Raw genomic sequence first — 22,325 nt, 5'->3', positions numbered from 1 at the left:
GGAGTCGGTCTGCGCGCGCGTGAAAAGTTTCTGACACTTTGATTGACAGCTGCCTGGAAGCCCGGAGCTGCCAGGTTTGATAAATGCCTGAACTACCAAGAGCCGAGCAGCAACGTCAGTTGGAGGAGATTGAATGGTAAAGTTGTCCATAAAAAACTATTATATTCTTAAAGTATACAGCTAATATATATATATATTGTGGTGATTGACATTATTCACCCACGGAACTATGGGTTGGGGTATTGTTCCGCACGGACATTAGTGAGTTGACCGGACTTCCTGTTTCCCCCGGTCTTATCTTCCCGGGCTGAAAGCTGTTTACATGTTGTTCTGATGTTAAATAAAAGTCTAGCTTGTACCTTCGATACCCCGCCTCCGACTCCCGTCTCTCGGCACTACATTGGTGACCCCGACATAAGTCTCGTAGAAGGATCCGAGACTGAACCGAGCATGGCAAATAACGCCGTTTTTTTCAAACTGCCGGAGTTTTGGGATACATCTGCGGCTGCATGGTTCGCACAGGCGGAGGCTCAGTTCGCCCTCCGCGGAGTAACTGATGACGCATCACGCTATTTCCACGTCGTTTCGGCACTGGGAAGCTCCACTGCGACCCGGACGGTGGGCTTTATTACATCTCCCCCTGCCCAGGATAAATATGCAGCGTTCAAGGCTTTCCTGCTAAAGACTTTCGAGCTGTCTCGGTCGGAACGGGCCCGACGCCTGCTCGCTATTCATAGCCTGGGAGACAGCAAGCCTTCTGACCACATGGAAATGATGCTCAACCTGCTAGGTACGGAAGAACCCAATTTTTTGTTCATAGAACTGTTTCTTCGGCACATGCCGCCGCATGTTCAGACAGCGCTCGCTAACACGGCTATTACTGAGCCACGCGCTTTAGCCGAAGAAGCTGACCGGTTCTTCCTGGCCACCCAGCGTTTTACCCCTGAGGTGCTGGCCCCGACACGCAGCGGCTCCTTCCCTGGTAGAGGCATGCCACCTAGCAGAAGCTCCAGGGCCGACGTCAGCGACTCCAGCCCTGGCCTGTGTCAGTACCATGCACGCTATGGGGTGAAAGCGAGGATGTGCCGTCCCCCCTGCACCTACAAGGAAACGGGAAACGCCAAGGCCTGCGCTCGGTAGTGGCCGCGAGCGTGGGCACATCCAACCGGCTCCTGTTCATCAGGGACACCCTCTCTGGTCGCAGACTCCTTTGTGACACAGGAGCCCAGCGGAGCGTCCTGCCGGCTACGGTGGAGGACGCCGCCGGTGGGGGCCACGGCCCACCTTTGACGTCCGCTAACGACACCCCTATCCGCACCTATGGCACAAAGACAGTGGACCTGTGTTTCGAGGGTCAGCGGTTTAAGTGGGATTTCATCACGGCTGACATCTCCTTCGCCCTCCTTGGCGCAGACTTCCTGTGCGCTCACGGACTGCTGGTGGACGTCAAGAACAGCCGCCTGGTGGACGCACTGACGTTTGCCTCGTTCGCATGTACCCGCGGCGAGGCGTCATTCAGCGGGCTCTCCAGCTCACTCTCACAGGGTGACAAGTTCCAGCACCTTCTCAGTGAGTTTCCCGACTTGACGCAGCCCACCTTTTCCGCTGCCACTACCAAACACAGGGTAGAGCACCACATTGACACTGAAGGCCCCCCAGTCTATGCTAGGGCCCGGCGGCTCAACCCTGACATGCTGTCGGTCGCCAAGTCGGAGTTCGACAGCATGGAGCGTCTGGGCATCATCCGCCGCTCGGACAGCCCTTGGGCTTCGCCGCTCCACATGGTCCCTAAATCAGCCGGTGGCTGGCGACCGTGTGGTGACTACCGCCGCCTTAACGACGCCACTACGCCAGACCGCTACCCGGTCCCTCACATCCAGGACTTCTCTTCACACCTGGCGGGCAAGCTGGTTTTCTCCAAGGTGGATCTGGTGCAGGGCTACCATCAGGTTCCGGTGCACCCCTCAGACGTCCCCAAAACTGCGGTGATTACGCCGTTCTGGCTTTTCGAGTTCCTGCGTATGCCGTTTGGACTTAAGAACGCAGCTCAGTCCTTTCAGCGGCTGATGGATTCGGCGCTCAGAGACATGCCATTCATTTTCGTCTATTTAGACGACATCCTTGCCGCCAGCTCCTCCTCTGAAGAGCACCAGGCACATCTCCGTGTCCTTTTTGCGAGGCTCAGCCAACACGGCCTGATTATCAACCCGGCAAAGTGTCAGTTCGGGTTGTCCTCCATCCACTTCCTCGGGCATCTCATCAGCAAAGATGGAGCCGCCCCCCTCCCATCGAAAGTGGAGGCCGTGTCCGCCTTTCCACGACCGTCTACAGCTCGGGCGCTCCGAGAGTTCCTCGGGATGGGGACGTTTTATCACCGGTTCATCCGCCGGGCGGCCCACACCATGCGCCCGCTGTATGAGGCCCTCAAGGACAAGTCCCCCGGCCAGGCCATAGACTGGACGGCTGAAAGGGAAGCCACTTTCGATGCCACCAAAGCCGCCCTGAGCGAAGCCGCCATGTTGGCTCACCCGTCACACAGGGCCCCCATCGCTATCACCACCGACGCGTCTGACTACGCTGTGGGCGCGGTGCATGAACAATGGGTCGACGGCGCCTGGCAACCGCTTGCCTTTTTCAGCCGCCAGTTGACTCCCAGGGAGCGCAAGTACAGCGCTTTCGACAGGGAACTCCTTGGTCTCTATTTGGCTGTTCGCCACTTCCGTTTCCTGCTGGAAGGCCGGGAGTTTGCGGCGTTCGTGGATCACAAGCCACTTACTTTCTGCATGTCCAAGGTGGCCGAGCCGTGGTCCGCCCGACAGCAACGCCAGCTTTCGTACATCTCCGAGTACACCACGGACATACGACACATCGCTGGCAAGGCTAACGTGGTCGCGGACTGCCTCTCCAGAGCGGTCATCGGAGCTGTGCAGCTGGGCCTCGATTACCTCCGCATGGTGGCTGACCAGGCCTCTGACCACGGGGTCCAGACCCTCAAGGCCTCGGTCACGGTCGGTGACTCGGGCGCGAAGCTGTGGTGTGACATCTCCATGGGCCAGCCTCGACCGCTAGACCCTACGGACTGGCGCCGACCCGTTTTTGAGGCGGTTCACAATCTTTCCCACCCCGGTAGGAAACCGTCCGTGAAGTTGGTGTCGCAGAAGTTCGTGTGGCAGGGGCTTAAGAAGGACGTGAAGTCCTGGGTCGACGCATGCGTGGCTTGTCAACGGGCTAAAGTCCACCGCCATACTAGGGCCCCTTTTGAACTGTTTGCGGTTCCTGAGAGGAGGTTTGACCATGTCAATGTCGACCTCGTAGGTCCGCTTCCCCCCTCTCACGGTTTCACCTACCTGTTTACGATGGTGGACAGGACGACCCGCTGGCCCGAGGCCGTTCCCCTCACCTCGACGTCAGCTTCCGACGTCGCCCGCGCTTTCATCGGCACGTGGGTAGCGCGCTTCGGGACCCCGTCTGACCTCTCCTCTGACCGCGGTTCTCAGTTCACCTCGGAGCTGTGGAACGCTGTTGCTGTGGGTTTGGGGGTCAAGCTGCACCGCACCACCGCATATCACCCCCAGGCTAACGGATTGTGTGAGCGGTTTCACCGATCCATGAAGGCGTCACTGCGTGCCGGATTGACAGACGGCAACTGGGTGGATAAGCTCCCGTGGGTTATGCTCGGCCTCAGGTGTGCCCCCAAGGAAGACCTGCAGTCCTCGTCGGCGGAGCTCGTCTATGGCCAGACGCTACGGGTCCCCGGGGAATTCATTCCCACCGCCACTGTGCCCTGGTCTGCAGCCGGGCAGCGCTCCTCCCTGCTGGAGACCGCCGGGACATTCACGCCCGTCCCCACGCACAGCAACCCAGCTTTCCGGGTGTCCCCCGGATTACGGTCGGCGGATTTCGTTTTTATTCGCCACGACGCTCACCGCGGTCCCCTGCGCCCCCCTTACGACGGTCCGTTCAGGGTCATACGTCACGGGGACAAGAGCCTGGTGGTGGACGTTGGTGGCAGGCCTGAGACTGTGTCCATTGATCGGATTAAGCCTGCTCACGTGGACGTTTCCAGGCCGTTGGAGTTGGCTCTGCCCCCACGTCGGGGCCGCCCTCCCATGTCCCGCCCCCCACCCCCTGTGGGGATGCCCTCGCCCTCGTTGGCGCCCCTGCCCCTGCCCTCGCCTGCGGCCCCGCCCTCCTCAGCCCCTGTGGTCCGTACGCGCCGGGGTCGGGCGGTACTTCCTCCCAGGCGCGAGGGTTTTGACTATGGGTGAATTCTGGGGGGGCTTGTGTGGTGATTGACATTATTCACCCACGGAACTATGGGTTGGGGTATTGTTCCGCACGGACATTAGTGAGTTGACCGGACTTCCTGTTTCCCCCGGTCTTATCTTCCCGGGCTGAAAGCTGTTTACATGTTGTTCTGATGTTAAATAAAAGTCTAGCTTGTACCTTCGATACCCCGCCTCCGACTCCCGTCTCTCGGCACTACAATATATAGGCTACATTAATTTGATATAAAAAAAATGACAAATTAATTCTAGGAGTGTAATACTTTTACAAACACTATAGTAATAATATGCATTCATTATGACAATATCATACTATTACTATAGGAGTATTCTATAGTGTGTTCAAAAAACAACTACAGAAACACTATATATTATACTCTAGTAGTACTATTTAAAATAATATAGTCTTAATACGGAAACACCCAAAAAAACACTATAGTAATACTTTTACAAACACTATAGTAATAATATGAATTCACTATTAGATTACATGTCACTTGTTAGACGCTTTTATCCAAAGCGACTTACATACTCAATACTGTGGGCAATCCCCACAGGAGCAATTTGGGGTGAAGTGTCTTGCCCAGGGACACAACGACATGCTGACTGCAGTGGGGTTTGAACCTGAACACCAACGCACTACCCCACTGCGCCACACACCTCCCTATGACACTATGACAATATCATGCTATTACTAGGAGTGTTCTATAGTACGTTCAAAAAACTACAGAAACGCTATATATTATACTATAGTAATACTATTTAAAATAATATAGGAATACTACAAAGATCTAGATACATAGTATTACTATTGAAATATTATAGGGCTACTACAGCTAATAAAATGGCACTACAGAAAAAACTATAGTAATACGATAGCTGGTGAAAAATACTACAGAACACTACAAACGTACTATAGGACACTATACAACTCTTACAGTAAACTATAGTAATACTATAGGTCATTTCGTAAGGGAGGTGCGTACAGCAGACAGTTGCTAGCAGTTTTCGAAAGATACAGCCCACTCAAAAATATATTGTTTTATATCAAATTAATTTATATATATATATATATTATATATATATATATATATATATATATATATATTAGCTGTACACTTTACGAATATAATGGTTTTTTATGGACATCTTTACCATTCAATCTCGTCCAACTGATATTGCTGCTGTCACTCCTCGGCTCTTGGTAGTTCAGGCATTTATCAAACCTGGCAACTCCAGGTTTCCTGGCAGCTGTCAATCAAAGTCCAGTGGCTCCGCCCCAAAGTGTTGGAAACTTTTCATGCGCGCGCAGACAGACTCCGCGAGCGAGTGAGGCTGACACTCCCGCTCTCGGGGGTTTAGGCCCAATCCCAAACCACTCCCTCGACCCTACCCCTCCGTGACCGATTGAACTCCGTCTGTAGCCACACTCGCAACTCAACGAGGCTCCCTCCTGTCAGATGGAGGGAGTAAATACAGCAGCAAGCTTTGGGACGGCCTCCCCTCTCTCCGGCAGAAACAGGAAATGCCGTAACTGTATGTAACAACGGTTTCAAATCAGCATCTCTTGGAATAAACATTTAAATTAATAACTCAAATAAAACTCCAAACATCTTTGATTGTGTTACTTTTTTGTAAAGCTCTTTTAGTTTTAAACCTGATGTTTATAACCTTCTTAGTTTTTGCAACAGTCTGTAAATATTGTAGCGACCCTGATAGGATGCTGAGGGTGTCACTCAGGCATCCCCCGTCTCTCTGCCAATCACAGAGCTGCACAGTGATGCTGGTCTAGGTGCGGTCCTGTGGTTGGGGGAGCAGACGGGGGAGGGCGGGGAAGTTGTGACGTAGACACTGTTATATATATGGGTATGTGTGGGAGTTAGCGTCAGAGAGTGTGAGGTTGAACCTGCAAGTGATATCTGTACCTGTGATCTTCAAAGAAAATAAGAGTTATTAAAGCCTAATAACTAGAAGCCTGTTTCCGACTCCATCTGTGAACGTTACAATATACACAACTTTATAATAAAATGCACACATTTACCTTTTTCTAGACCAAACACAGGTATGATCCTAAGTTAAAACATATGAGGCTATCATGAGGTTATCAGTGTTGGGAAAGTTCACTTTCTACATGAACTAGTTCAGTTCACAGTTCACAAATTTTAAAATGAACTAGTTCAGTTCATAGTTCATAATTCAAAATTTGGAACTAAAGTTCATGGTTTCAACAATGAACTAATTTATAGTTCTTTTTTCAATACGTTGCTGCGAGCTATTATTTGTCAAAATGATTGCCACAACCCATATAGAACCACAGACAGCAATCAGAATACTGGCATTTCCATAACGCTTTGCTGCCGCCCATTCAGTCCACACTAGTAGCAGCTGCAGCTTTCATCTCTACAGTATATTTTCAAAAACATGAGGAAAAACGTGCTGCTTGAATGGTCTTTATTAAGTATAATAATCTAAATATACTTAAAGTACCAAAAGTGAAAGTAGTCATTGTTCTCAATGTGCCGTTTAAGGTTTGCTGTCGACGTCGTCGATGTACGGACTAGCTTCAAACCGGGCGGACAGTTTACAGGCAAACGTTAGATTTTTTCCGTCTGAGTCAGTACTGACTTTAACGTAAAACTCTTTTAAATGCTCATACGCCGACGCCATAGAGTCTGATTCTGAGTGAGTGCTGCTGCTCTCGGCTTCGTCCATACTAATTAATTAATTCATTCAATGCTCGCTGCTTCCGCGGTTCCACATGGTTTGTTGTGAGGAGTCTGATGACGTATATTTTAGTGCGACAGCCAGGGGTGACAGGCGCATACGCGTCACTGGCAGCTTGCTGTTGCCAGATTGGGTGGTTTTCCGCATTATTTTGAAGCCTGTTTACGGTGTGTTTTAACTGGGTTTTCGGCTGAAAGGCATATGAAATCTGGCACACTTTTGAATGCCGTTATAATACAGTGCTGAGAATGAACGCACTTTTGAACGCCGTTATACAGCGCCGAGAATGAACGCGTTCTCAATTACGTTCATCTAGCGGAAATACAGTACGTTCAGTTCACGTTCGCCCAAAATATGAACGCGTTCATGAACGATCGTTCATTGAACGCGTTCAGGTACATCACTGGAGGTTATTATCATCGTAGTTTATCAGTGGATGTTTGCTGGAACTACTTGTTAACAGCTTGTTTCCTGACACACACAGCGTGACTCCGGTCAGGTAGAGACCGGTCTCAAGTCAGCACCGCTGCAGACTCGCTGTTTGAGGGCTTGATAGCCCACTCCCCCTCCACACCGCTCCACACTTGTTGGTTTGAAACAGCCCTTAATATGGCGGACCCTCCGCGTGAACGCGCAAACGGAGGGGTAGGGTGTAGGGGTAGGGTGTAGGGGGCGGTTTGGGAATGGGCCTTAATCTGCGCGCGAGTTTCATTTCATGCGCGTGTAAAAGCACATTTTCCACTCGTGAATAGCTTGTTTTGCGCGCTAGAATATTGACCCAAATCTGACTCCATTCTAACCCGTTATCCCGACTTTTTATTTTTCTCGCTCTCTCTCTTTTTTCATGTCTCCATAGGATTACGATGTTACAATACATTTCTAAATAAAGATATATATATATTACAAAGCACATGCTGTGGTTGGTCTTAATCCATATACTGTATTAAATTAAGAAGGCATATAATGTTTGTTGTAAATGATCAGATGTTATCTCTTCTCTGTAAACTGTATAGGCTAATACTTTAAGTCTGAATCTATACGGCTACTGAATCTGCCTGAATCTGCTTTATGGTTTTAACTTTATTTGCTTCATTTGTAATAATTGTTTTGAGCTGAAAAATAAAACGTTTCTCTCTTTAAAGGTGGGTTAGGTCCTTTTGGAGAAACCAGCTCGAGTGCGCTATAATTTGAAAATACACAGCCGGAAAAAATCGGCCACTTCCTTACAGAGCCCCTCCTCCAACACACACGAATGCGCACATGACCAATGAGGGCACGATATACAGTAAGTGTGCGCACAGATGGAAGGCTGACAGGCATTTTGTGTCCACTTAAGATATTCATTGCTATCGGGATGTTAAGAGCATTCCATGGAATATAACAAAAATCTCGAGCCGGTTTCTCAAACATACCTACCCCACCTTTAAGTAATATTTTGAATTCAGGTGTTTTTACACTTTTTTACAGTTAGACTGCAACTTAAAAGATGTAGATACTTCCACCACTGGACTTGAATTGTCCTTGACAACCCTGGACTCCACCCTCCAGGATCCTTTACTTCCTGCTGTTACTTCTTTATGGTTTTCACCCAGGGCCTTTTCACTCAGAGTTCAGTTACAAAACAGAATGAGTGCATTCATTTCACTGCTCCAGGCCAGGGAGTGTTAAACGAAAGAAACAGATCCTCATTGCCAAGAAGAAACTCTTAGAGGACATGAGTTTGAGTAAAACGGTAGGTTAAACTAAACTACAACCTATAACAAATTGTAAAAAAAAGAAAAAATGAAGATGGAAGATGATTGCCTCAATTGTGATGTCCTCTCGTTCAATAAAAAAACATTGGGAAATACTCGACTAAACTAATCTGCAACCAGGATCTTTCTCTCAGTCCATTTATCATCTTCAACATTGGTTTGACTTCATTCAGTAATATCAAACATGCAAACTAAATGTGTTCTGCTGAGTGCATTGATTAAACAAAACTGGAAACTGACCTGCAGTTATAAAAACTGCAGCCCAACCATGACAGGTTTTCTTAAAAGTGTCATGAAAACAGTTGATGGATTACAGCCGTGATCTGACGTCTGTCAACACCAGGCTGATGACGTTTCAACATGAATTGGAGTTTAATGGAGCGTGTACAGATCACCTGACTTTGCATTCCATATTTAATTAAATGCTGTGTTCAAAACACTCCAGGTGAAACGGTGCAGATAGAGATCAGCTTGAGGGAAATAAATCAGCAGCACGGCGCTTTGTGGTGTGCTGTTGTCTGTCTCTGGGGACATGTTGTTACTGTAGCATCTCTGGTATGCTGCTTGTGAGTGTAAGTGAAGCATGCCTCAGGTCAGTGCGAGTGTGTGTGTGTGTGTGTGTGTGTGTGTGTGTGTGTGTGTGTGTGTGTGTGTGTGTGTGTGTGTGTGTGTGTGTATATGGCTTTCATCTTTCTTTGGAAGTCGACTTCTATCAGCTGCCAGGTTCTTTACTGTGTTTTATAGAACAACAGTGAAGATATTCTTGAGAGAAAATTCTGTCATTTTACTTTTATGCAATGGGATGAGTTTCACTGAGGGCCCACGGTGGTCTGACGCAGAAACACACACTCTTTGCTCAGGGTGCCTCAGGTCTTCTTTAACATTTGCATCACCACTTGATGCTTCTTGAACATACTTTACTCTAAATGTAAATAAACTATACTGTTAGGCTTGCGTACTGTAGTAACGGATTAAATGTAACAGGATTACGTAGTCAAGATACAACACAGGGTTACTGTATCCCTTTCAGTTACATAAGAAAATACGTAATCAGATTGCTAAACCCTTAAAGACCAATACATTCTGTGTGTGCTAGTTTTACATAATTATTTTCATGAAATGCATTCCACTAAATCACAATATCTATTGACCGGTGGACCCTGCTTTATGACCTGATCATGTGACCTGATCATGCCTTTAATGAAATGACCACTCAGATTATAAGGGGTCAGGCTGGGTTCCAGCAGAGAGAAACTGGACATGCAGCAACAAAGAGTGAGACCAGAGGGTTCAAAGGGGCCCCGCAAATCATCTTGACCCACAAAATAACCGACAGGTCATTCCAACCATGTGTTCATTCACAAATTGACAGGAATTGACCTGCAATAAATTAATAATTTCATTTTCATGGGCCACTTTTATACTCATTCTCAATATCATCTTTGTTGTTTGTGTCTCTCCTGCGACATGTCTCCATTATTTAATGTTCAAAAAGCTCTTTATTTTTCTCTAACTGAAAATTAGCCAATACTAAGTGTGTGTTACATAGTGATGTCTCTATGTTACAGAAGTTAACAAAGGAGTCCAATGGAGGTGTTTCAGGCAGGGGGAGAGAAACTCCCTATAGAGGGATAACAGGGATGTTAGCCTTTGCAGACCATTTACATGCACAAAAACCTACCTAACCTATCACACTCCAGTACAATAAGTCAACCGGACCTGACCTCTGCCACACTTTGGTCTTTTTTTCCTTAAGTCCTACTACTATGTGAACTCCGCACAACAATGAATAGCTTAGAGGCCAAAATGTGTCAGAGCGGCCCCTGACAGCTGACCCCTAAACCTCCACAGATGCCTTTTTGGAACACATCTCTGCACATGTCTCCGTGTCCCTGTGAGTGAGTGAGTCTTGACTGCTGTGAGGGGTCATACATGTTTCATGACATCCCTCTGACTGACTGACTGAGATAACATGCATGACCACGGATGCACGCTCACCGCCCCCCCGCTCTGCTCAGCAGCTCCACCACCGTTCATCCAGAGCTGGCCTGTAGAGAGAGGGGCTCTTCCCGGACTGCCTCACTCGATAATCCATATTCATACAGCATTTTGTATGAATGGGAGCGAGCAGGCGGAGCAGCTAAGGCCAGCTCCACCAGCTCTGATGTTTGGGGAGATTCCGCTGTAATTGATCTGGGGAAGGCGTCTTTAATCTGCCAGAGGAGGGCCTAATTATTCCGTTGCCTCAATCAATGTCTCTGATTGTTCTGCATGATGTGGCATGACTCAGCGTCGGAATAATGATTTTTTAATCGTTTCAAATTAGATGATGGAATTAGACAGGAATAAGATTTCCTTATTCTTATTCAAATGAATTGGAGATGTACGTATGGTAATGGCGAATTATGGAGAACTCTTTTGTGTACTTTGGACTAGGACAACTTTCATGTTCTGAGCAAGGCCTCTCACTTATAAATGACATACATGTCAATGGCTTTAGTTTTACAGCATCATATTTGAAACAATAGTGTGTTTCCAGCCCTGTGGCATCATCCTGAGGAAGACCCAGTCCAGTTTCAACACAACTGCTGCCGTGCACCAAGCCTGCTCCATAGAGAACATGTGTTCTTAGATTGGAGAGACTTGACCGGCCTCCACCTCCAACCTGCAGTTTCATAACGCCAGTGGCCAACACCATTAAACATTGACAAAGCACCGCCTTTAACATTGAATCGGTGGAATTGATAGACAAATAGAAACTCTACATACAGTATTGGGGTATAGTGTGGTCTAATGGATAGTGAGGTGGGCTGAAGATCGGAAGGTTGAGAGTTCAAATCCCGCCAGGAACACCACCACTAGTGTGCCCTTGAGTAAGGCACTTAGTCCTTAGTTACTCCAGGGAGAATGTCCCTGTAATTGGTAATTGTAAGTCGCTTTGGATAAAAGCATCAGCTAAATGAAATGTAATCTATTGTCTAATTTTATACATTTTAGAGTAAACGAATGAGGATCATTGTTTGAAGCTATTTCACAGCTCCAATGATGGTTGGGGGGTTATTTGTTCTTGTACAAAAAACTTTTAAAAAACATATTTGTTATCGATATATACATGATTGCAACTTTTTTCCATGTTCGGACAATTCATTTACAACAAAATTGTAGAAAAAAAGAGAAACGTGTTCAAGTGATTAACAGTGGAAATCACGGAAGTACACACAGCTTTTCATAATATACATATTAGAATCGACAACCATATGAGCAAATCAGTCCTTGGTCTCAAATCTAAACGATATTTTACATAAATCGCACAGAAATGTTGTACCAATACTTTTTTTCTGTACATGAAGTACTGTACATCTGTACATAGCACTCTCATACTTGACCACATTCCAAAGCTTAACATTGTCTTTTTTCTCAGCGATAAAATCTTCCTCCTCAACTCCTCCTCATGATAATTCGACGGCACAAGTCAGCGCTTTTCATTCAACCGCACGGCACTTACTTAACTGCACGGAGATGCTCAGAAACCCACTTAATGTAAAGCGTGACCAAAACATTTTGCAAAGGAGTCGCCGACCTCTGTGGAAATAATCTCAGACTCAAATTAACCGGATTCTCGAAGAGGTGCTTTGCAGTAAAAACCTCAATACGTGATGCCAAAGTGATTTTTTGATATCAGTCAGGATCTCTGCATCTCCAACAGATCCATCGCTTTCACCCCATTTCTTCCCTTTCCAAACACCATGCGCAGGACTTGGAAACACTCGCAATTAGCGGCAGTGAAGCCAGCCATCGTGTGAATCGCTGAGTGGCTCTTAATTATACAAGGCTTTTAAAGTTGTACGACACTCAAGGCCTCCCAAAAAAAAAAAAATCTCAGCAAACGGCCTGTTTTGCTAACTTTCCGGGCTTTGAAATATGGATGTGCTGTGTTTTCTCTAGAAGAGCGAGAGGCACTGCGATATAATCTGTTCCTTTTTGAAGTATCATGAAGAGAGGTCAGAGAAGATGCTTTATGGGTGTGCCAGTATGTGTGGATGCTCAGCACTCTGAGATATATACATACTTATTTTATAAAGAGGAATTCACCATCATTTGCCCTCTAGATCTTACTAAATCTGCCGCTGTGCTTTTGCTGAACTTAGAGAAAGAAGCTGACTTAAGGTGCGGACGTTCCACTGCAAAAGGGAGCGAATCATGAGGCAATGGGCTGTTTAAATATGAATGAGTGTTGTGTAAATGCCTCTGCTGCGATATTTAGACAAGAACAGATCCCTGTGTGTTGCTCTGTTGTTAGCAGTAGCTCAGGGGAAGAGTGCTGCTGTTATAGTGTTTTTAAGAGTGGAAGCGATCTAATGTTTATGTCTAAGCAAGTGCCCGGGGAATCCTGAAGAAACAGTGGTCCATGGTCTCAGAGACTATTTCATCCAACATGGCTGAAGGACAATCTAAGGGAATACTTTAGAATAATGATCCTTTGCTAACTTGTCTTCCATTAAAAGCTCAGCATGATTTGTAATACAATGCATGCACTCTCTCCTCTTCATCAGTGTCTGTCAATCATTGATTGGTCAATATCAAGCTCCACTTAACTACATCGTGCTGCAGAAATATCCACATCTTTGCATAAAACAAGGTTCGGGCAGAATGATGCTGATCATAGCAATCAATGTGGACTGTCAGTATCATCTTAGTCAATACAAGTCGTATACAAAAGGAATAGAACACTTATTTTCCCACAGCACTTCTTTCCACATTAAAGCATTTAAAAAAACAACTTGTGAATGTGATTATCCTGTCATATGGGGCAGTAACTCAGTCTGTAGGGACTCTGCTTGGGAACCAAAACCCCTTTGCTACCTCTCTATTAGTGCATGTCTATGTGTCCTGTTTGTGAATGTTTGTATGTAAAGAACACCAAAGTGAAGAACCACATTTTCTGCGACCACTCTTCCTATAACACCTTTTTTTATACAAAGAAGACAAAAGACCATTGCTAAGGAGGATCAAGGGACTATGTGCAGTCATAGTCTGATCAATTTACCGTCAGCTGTGGAACAAAGAGTTTTTCTCCACCAGAAAACACTTTGGAATGCTTTTTAATATTCATTTGTGGAGGGCACAAAACGTTTGATCCATGATGGCTAAACTGTCCTTAGAAAAGAAAAGAAAGAGAATGCAAGAAAAGGAAAGCCGTCAAACGACAGAGCGCCAGAGGTCAGAGAAATCAACAGAGGAAGTAAACTCTACTTTGATCAGTGCTGCCATCCTTTTAAGTTATGTTGCTGCCATCACTGGCTGTTGGTACATTCCAGAGGGAGGTGGCAGCAACAGACAAGGACCTGTCCCCCTGGAGCGTAGTCCTTGTGGTTTTTATGACTTTTGCATCTCTAGACCTGAGACAGCGGTTGAAAATGTGAGGTGGAGGAGGTCAGAGAGAGGGAGTGGCCAGGTCTCTGGGGCTGAAGTGTCAATAGCTTGGTTTCAGTCACGTGACTTCTACGACGTGCGAAATTCAAGTGGAGGTCAGGAAGTGAAAACGCAATCATTAATCAACGCAGGAATCATGGAGGACACAGACTATGTCAAACAATTAAATGAACCTGCACGCCGCAGATATCGTGAAAAAATCAAAACACACTCACAATGGTAAGAGCACCAGACATTAGATCACATGCCAATGTGTTTTTAGGTAAATGGTCAAATGTAACTAGTATTTAAGGGTAACAGTTACAAGAGATGGCTAAGCTAATGTTGGTAGCCAGCTAGCTTATAGACTTCTCCATCCTGCTTAAACTTAGCAAATATTCAATGAAAACATATTTTAAGTTTGGGGTTGCAAGTAACTTCAATCTCACAACTCTAAACGTTTCAATATATTCAATGTTGTAGTTAATTATACAAAACATTTCATTGTGATGGTAGCCGGGGAATAGCTGCAATGCTAAATACTTAGCTTACCTAGCTGCACACGAGCTAACGTTGTGTCTTGTAGGCTAACTTAACTGTTACAATAAATCCAGTTCACTTAAAGGGCTGATGTTGCGTTTGTGTCAACATCTACTAACGTTTGGTTAATTAGACATTGCTAGTTTGGTAACCGTTAGCTAAAGCCTTAACCTACTAAGCTAGTCAGCAATTTGTTAATGTGAGTCCACTGACAGCAGACAACTGCAACGACTTCAACAACCGAGCAACGAGGTTTCACTATACATCATTACATTTAAACATGTATAACGCGGGATAATAAAGACTTTGGTTCAATAATAATGTTCTACAACTACACTTTTTATCTTACTTTTATTTCTTTTGATCGTTGAAATGATTTTAGATGCACGTTATGCTCCATGTTTACACATTTGGGCAGAGGCGCGGGAAGGTATTTTGAGTGGGGGTGCTGAGGTGCTGGACTCCAGTGAACACTATTACGGGCACTATAGAGCACGCACAAAAAAACTCCCCACATGCAAACACACAGTAAACCCGCGACTGTTACAATGAAGGCTCGATAATCAGCTCACGGCATATTGGCAGGGGTAAAGTGCTATTTTTTACGAGTGGGGAGCGGACCTCACCTCCTCTAGGGGGGTCCGGGAGGATGCTCCCCCGGGAAGATTTTTTTAAAATATTGAAGTTAAAAGCATCAATCTGGTGCACTTTGAGAGCAACATTAAGAGATCTATGGATACATCTCTCAACACCCAGATGAAACACAACTGTAAGCAGATGTTCTTTTTCTTTATGGATATTTTACAAATCACTCCCCTTTCAAACTGTATTCTTGTTTTACTGCCATACAGTATTTCATAATTGTTTTTCCTTTATTCTCTTATTTTTTTTATAACTATAATGATCATATGAAGGTGTGCCGCGGAAATAATCTTTTGAATAATTTTTTCCCAAACCGTTTGAGACCCACTGAGATAACTTAGACTAAAGTTAACTATCTAAACACTCAGAGAGTCCTTTAGCTCACCTGAGCCTCTCAGTCTGAGAGGAGAGCTCTCCTCCAGCTTGTTGTGGAACAAACAGCTCCGTATGTCCGTTAGTGCAGCGAGCTAACCAGATGCTAACAACACGGTCCCTGCTGCTGGCACCGGTCCCTCTCTCTCTCCCCCTCTCTCACACACACTAAATGCGCTATTTCCGCACACACAAAGAGCCGCGAGCTTGAATGACACAAGCACACTTTTATTTCCATCCAACTCTGATTGGTCTGGTGTCTTGCCTCTGTTGCATTCACTGAACACGGGAAATTACAGTCCTGCCGTCCTTTCTAGTGTCTTGATGAGGTTCACGTAAAGCACGGTTAATGTATTATATTATTGAGGTAGAATTGTTGCAGAAAAAACATTCGGGGCAGGCCAAAATATCATTTTACCAACAATGTGGAATTTATTGGCTACATATTACACAGATTATGCACAGTGGGAGCAGCAATAACCGTCAAATAATAATTCAGACAGGGGAGCTCCGCACCCCCTGCCTGCCGCTAGGGGGTGCTGCAGCGCCCTCAGCACCCCCCTTCCCGCGCCCATGCATTTGGGTGGTTGGAAATAACCCTGAGTCATGTTTTTGGTCCTTAAATGAAATATATAGATTTCAGTCATTTATTTTGAGGGCAACATTATTCAGTATCTTATTTGCATTTTGCAAATAATATATATTCTTAGGATATTCTTTACATGTTATGCTGTATAGAAGGGCCTCAACTTAAACTTAATTTTAATTTCAATGAATGTGCTTAAAAATGAGCTTTATGTTTAAATAGTTTGATTTGTCTCTTTAATCAGTTGTCCGATCTATCAATGGTTTAAGCTCTGACTAACTTAACTCTTCTGACGTTTCTCCTTCTTCATCCAGTCTATTATGTCCTATAACGGAGGGATGCCATGCGAGGGAAGAACTGTGTGGCGATAGCAGCGGATCGGAGGTTTGGCATCCAGGCTCAGATGGTCACCACAGACTTCCAGAAGATCTTCCCCATGGGAGATAAGCTGTATATTGGGCTGGCAGGACTGGCCACTGATGTTCAGACAGTGTGAGTGTGTAGACCTCCACCTTGTTCTCTCAAAGTGGCTAAACAGTTGTGAACACCAGGGTACTATGATGACAGGATTGATTTACAACTCTATAAAGCTACAACTCTCAGATCTAGACTAAGTAAGACTTCTCATTTAGAGAAAGCCTGGAGTGTCAAGTACAATACTACACCTATAATGTTTATACCAACAACAAAAGTGTTGTAGTTGAATAGTATTACTATTCATTCTAATAAATAGGGGAGAAAACGTTATTAGAAATTCTGCTATCCATAGCTTTGAAATAAGTTAGATTTGTGATTACTGAATTCAATGTAAATATCTGAGGATTGATGGACGTCTTTGCCTTGTGTGTAGATCCCAGAGGCTTAAATTCAGACTGAACCTGTACGAGCTGAAGGAGGGTCGCCAGATCAAGCCCAAGACCTTCATGAGCATGGTGTCCAACCTGTTGTACGAGAAGAGGTGAGTGCACTGAACTTAATATAGACCCATGTCCACATTTAAGCTGCTTACAGTAGGCAAAAATACCTGCATAAATGGTAAATATGTCATGCTCTCATCAGGTTTGGGCCATACTACATCGAGCCTGTGATCTCCGGAATAGATCCAAAAAAACCCGAACCATTCATCTGCTCCTTGGATCTGATTGGCTGCCCCATGGTGACAGAAGACTTTGTTGTGAGCGGAAGTTGTGGTTCTCTCCTTGTTGCATTATTATTTGCACAGTGGCAGCTCTTTAACCTGCATTACAGCACCTTCATATTCACTGACCACACTCCCTAGAGGAAGTAGGGATGTGTGATATATTGCTATTGTAAAAAAGATGTTTACTGAAAAGATTAAATGATACTAAGAAGACTGAATAATACATGGTTTCTTATTAACATTTACAATAACCCTCAATGGCCATACATGGGAGCGTCACCAGACCAATGGTCATCTCTAGAATATTGTTGAATGAATTAAGCCTGAATGTAGATGAAAGTTGTATATTGAGTAGGGCTACACAATTTACAACACACAAAAAGATGTTTACTGAAAAGACTTGAACACAAGATGTTTGAACATAAAAAGATGTTTACTGAAAAGATTAAATGATACTGAATAATACATGGTTTCTTATTTACAAGACTACAGCTCCATGACTTTACTCCAATGGGAAGACAGACACTGACAGATTAGACAAGGCACAGCAAATAACCCCAATCTTGTCAATTAATGCTAGTGCCTCACCTGGTTCTGTTAGCATGTGCTCTATGGGCACAGCCCTGCTTTGCAGAATCTGATATTTTCTTCGGACTAATCCTATGACTCTTTCGACAAGAATACGCACATTAGCTATTTTTCTTGTCTCTTCCACCTCGTATGCTGACAGCTGACTTTTCCCCCTGGTGAATGCAGGCATCTTTAGTGAAGCACAGTAAAATCCCACACTATCGCCAATATCGAACCCACGGTCTGCTAGGACAATATCTCCAGGTAAGAGGTTTTTTAGGAGCCCACTCTGTATTGTGATCTGTTTATCACTAACTCTTCCTCCCCAGGCACAAGATATGTAAGTGACATAGCCTTGGGGAGCAACACCAATCAGAAATGTAACAGTATGGTGATGCTTGTAGTTGGACCATGTTTGTGCTCTAGCTAGTAAATTAAAGGGCCTCTCAATAAAAACTTCAAAACAGTCAACAATCACAGCAACTCTACATCCAAATGCCTGTCTGAATCCCATTGGCATTGTAGCTTGAAGTACATGTCGCTCTGGCCACTCAATTATAAATGCTGTACTCTCATGAAGTATGTCAATTAACTTTTGCCAAATTCTAGAAGCAGTGGAGAGAGAGATGTTGAACCTGAAAGCCAAAACTTTCAGAGGGAGATTTAGTCTCAGCCTCAGCAAAACTAAAATGAACTGTTCAAATTTGGAGAGCACAAACACAGGTGATGTAGGGCTCGCACAGTTGAAAAACCTGAAGTAAAACTAAGAAGTTGGGGAGCCCGGTGTAAAACTTTGTCTTCTCTTCGTTGTTCTCAAAGGACTCCTGGTTGAACTTTGTGTCCAGTGCCTTTGTCCGAAGATCTCCCAGCTCTGTTGTGTTCTGTCTCAGAACATCCTCCATCCTCTCGATGTCCTCCATCGTTAAATCAGTCTGGCATCCTGCATCTGCATACAATATAGCAGTAGCAAGCATAATTAGTTATTTAAAATAGTCAAATATGAATGTGAATTGTTGTGAAGTTATCTTTTTGATAACCTTTTTACAGACATGCAAGTTCTCTGTTCCAATTATTGCAGATTCTCAAGTTAGTACTCTATTTTCTAAACCTAAACCTAATTCAAAGTTTGCATTGATTTTCTGACAATCACATTTGTAATATTTAATAATAATGCTGGTGCTTAATTGACCTTGTTGGTCATTTAATATCCCACTGGTGTCCTCTGGTTGTGGGCTGTCAGACGGGGGTTGCGTCGGTTCTGGGCTCTCGGTTGTCTGCAGGAGATCCAACAAAGCCTCTGCACATTCTGATTGTCTTTGTTGGTCTTCCTTGAGCTCCATCCTCTGCTCTCGTCGAAGAGATGCCTCTGATCTGGGCTTACTTGTTGTGTGGTAACCGAGGCTAACAGTGGGAGCCCAGTCTACCGACTCAACGTCACCCAAAGCGCTAGGGCACCCTAAAAAGTCCCAACAAAGTCCATATTAGACTACAGGTAACTTAAACATGATCAGTATTACTAAGTACATAAGCATTTAACAACAACCCAATAATACATAAACAAAGCCACAAAAACCAAGTTAGCTAATACCTCTGATGAAGTGGTCGCTGCAGACACGTGCATTAGACGACTCTGCTCCTCCCGACCGCAGATGTAGGTTTGAAAGCCATTTTTTCTGGCGTTCTTCGGTTAGCTTCTTAAATTGCTCAGCTTTATGGACGACAATCTTCGGCACTCGGTAAAACCTCTTGTTTTTCTCTTGGCCGGATCGATTGGAACAACCGTAAACTACACAACACACCGGCATTTTCACAATGGTAACAGCAGCTAGATCCTCTGTAGAAAATTACTTCCTGACCTCCAATGGAATTTCGCGCCAAAGGAACTCAGCGGTGTGACGTCAAGTGAAACCAAGCTATACTGTATTTAACTGAGAGCCAATGGAGGGAGTGAGGGCCGAGAACAGTCTGCAACCTTTTTGACCAAAAGAGCAATTCTTCCCCCTTTTCCACCAATTGTTTTTATCTGGAGCTGCAAAACATATTTGATTTCTTGATAGCTAATAAAGTTGTATATATTGTTATATCATAGACAAACAACTACCGTTCTTTTGCATTTATTATTTATTACATTATAGAAAACTGTTTACCTCTAATAATAAACAAATAACTCTTATAAGGATAATTAAAAAAATACACAGGCCTACTTTAAAATAAATTAAACACAGCACTTGGGGAGTCCTCTGCACATTTGAATAAAATAAATAAAATAAAAATGGGCCCACTTTGAAATAAATAAAACACATACCTGCATATTTTTGTTGACCTAATTAAAACCGTTTTTATTTTATTTATGTGTCACAGTATCAACTCAAAATACAAGATACATTTTCAACCATGCAATACAATTTAAATAGTCCTACAAATACTTTTATTTTATTTCCTTCTCATTTTTGTCTAAGCTCAAGGGAGCCAGAGCCGCGGGTTGCAGACCCTGGCCTAGAGTAATGTGGTCTAATAATAATAATAAATTGTATTTAAGACACCCAAGGACACCGTAGAATTTGTTAAATATTCTAAAGGGTGAAAGCAACAAACACAAACACAAACATATCATCATGGAGAAGATAATTAAAGTGGACGCAAATGATAGGGACAGGTTATTCATTGGAAACAGACGATAGGGAGCACTACAGTGAGTAGGCTGATCTGAACAGGTGGGTTTTGAGGAGGGACGTGAATGCGGTGATTGTGTCAGACTGTCGGATGTAAAGGGGGAGAGAGTTCCATAGTTTGGGAGCAGTGCAGCTAAAAGGCCGAGCCCCCATCGTGACTAGGCGTGGGGTCGGGACAATTAGCAGGCCAGCAGAGGAGGAGCGGAGGGAGCGAGAGGGGGTGAAGGGGGTCAGCCAGATAGGTGGGCCAGGTTGTGGAGGGCTTTGAATGTGAGCAGGAGGGCTTTGAAGTCTATCCGGTATTTTACAGGTAACCAATGCAGACGGATGGGGGTGATGTGGTCAGAGGATTTGGTGCGGGTGATGATCCGGGCAGAAGAGTTCTGAATGATTTGAAGTTTATTGAGGAGTTTGATGAAGGCCTGAGAGGATGGCGTTACAGTAGTCAATACGGGATGTGACAAATGCATGAGCCAGGACTTCAGTGCTGGGTTGAGACAGGGCGGAGTCTGGAGATGTTTCGTATATGAAAGAATGCAGTCCGGGTGAAGTGTTTGTGTGGGGTGCAAATGAGAGGCAGCTGTCCAGAATGACACCAAGGCTCTTGACCTGGGTAGAATATGGAACAGGGAAACCGTCTATGATTAGGTCTGGGGAAGGGGGGTTGAGCTTTGGAGAGGGTGGATTTGGAGCCAACGAGCAGGGCCTCCGTTTTGCTCCCGTTGAGCTTAAGGAAGTTACGGCTCATCCAGCTCCTGATGTCCTGGAGGCAGGTGGTGAGAGAGTGAGGTGGGGGCAGGGCAGCATTGGGTGTGGTGGATATGTAGACCTGTTTTGTCAGCATACCAGTGATTGGAAGTGAGCAGTGGGGCAGAGTTGTGGACATATTGGAGTTTATTGGTGATTTTGAGTGTTTCTGCAGCGGTAAAAGAGATGGAGGGTCGGATGGAGGCGGGCATTGTTTTTGATATGGAAGAAAGCAGTTTAGGTGATGTTTGTCCAAGTACTGCTAGATGGTGATACTGGGCCTCTACCCTCCTGGACCAGGGCTGAAAACATTGAGAGGAACACACTTATTACTCTTCTGGGTTAATCCTCTTACAATTAACTTGAAAAAACCAATATAAATAATTGATTAGAAGACATATTTGCAACTTTAATATTTTTAGATGTTGCAAGACACAATTGGTATGTTAATCTAAAGTAGGTTTCTGGGTTGTTGTTGTTGTTGTTGCTGCTGTTTTTAGGGTTGGTAGGCCTGGGAATGGGTGGGTACAGATGTTCAGGCCCACCCTAGATTCCAGTATTTACAGTATAGCTTCCATCCTGGAAACATGGCCCACTTCTTATAGCCGGGCTCCAGACAGGAAGGACGTGATGGACTGCCAAGAGCACCATCTGAGAAAGCAAACACACACAAAAACTCATGTGGGCACACAACATGCATACATCTGTCAGAAGCCACACACACACACACACACACACACACACACACACACACACACACACACACACACACACACACACACACACACACACACACACACACACACACACACACACACACACACACACACACACACACACACACACACACACACACAGGCACTGTTTCACTATTTTCAT

At 45.0% G+C, this 22,325-nt stretch overlaps 1 protein-coding gene across 1 annotated transcript; it reads right to left on the bottom strand.

Moving 5' to 3' along the window:
• Positions 1–18,496: 18,496 nt before the first annotated feature.
• On the bottom strand, positions 18,497–19,869 carry LOC307028303 (uncharacterized protein). The gene is made up of 3 exons (XM_079663224.1): positions 19,616–19,869; positions 19,217–19,483; positions 18,497–18,973 (listed from the first exon to the last, which is right to left on the bottom strand). The coding sequence occupies exons 1-3, from the start codon at positions 19,830–19,832 to the stop codon at positions 18,726–18,728; spliced, it is 732 nt and encodes a 243-aa protein (XP_079519350.1). The 5' UTR covers positions 19,833–19,869; the 3' UTR covers positions 18,497–18,725.
• Between the last annotated feature and the right edge of the window lie 2,456 nt (positions 19,870–22,325).

Source organism: Notothenia rossii (genome assembly GCF_949606895.1).
Source record: "Notothenia rossii genome assembly, chromosome: 2".
NCBI classification, from domain to species: Eukaryota; Metazoa; Chordata; class Actinopteri; order Perciformes; family Nototheniidae; genus Notothenia; species Notothenia rossii.
The sequence above is the reverse complement of the archived record's forward strand: the minus strand, read 5'-3'. Positions and strand labels throughout refer to the sequence as shown.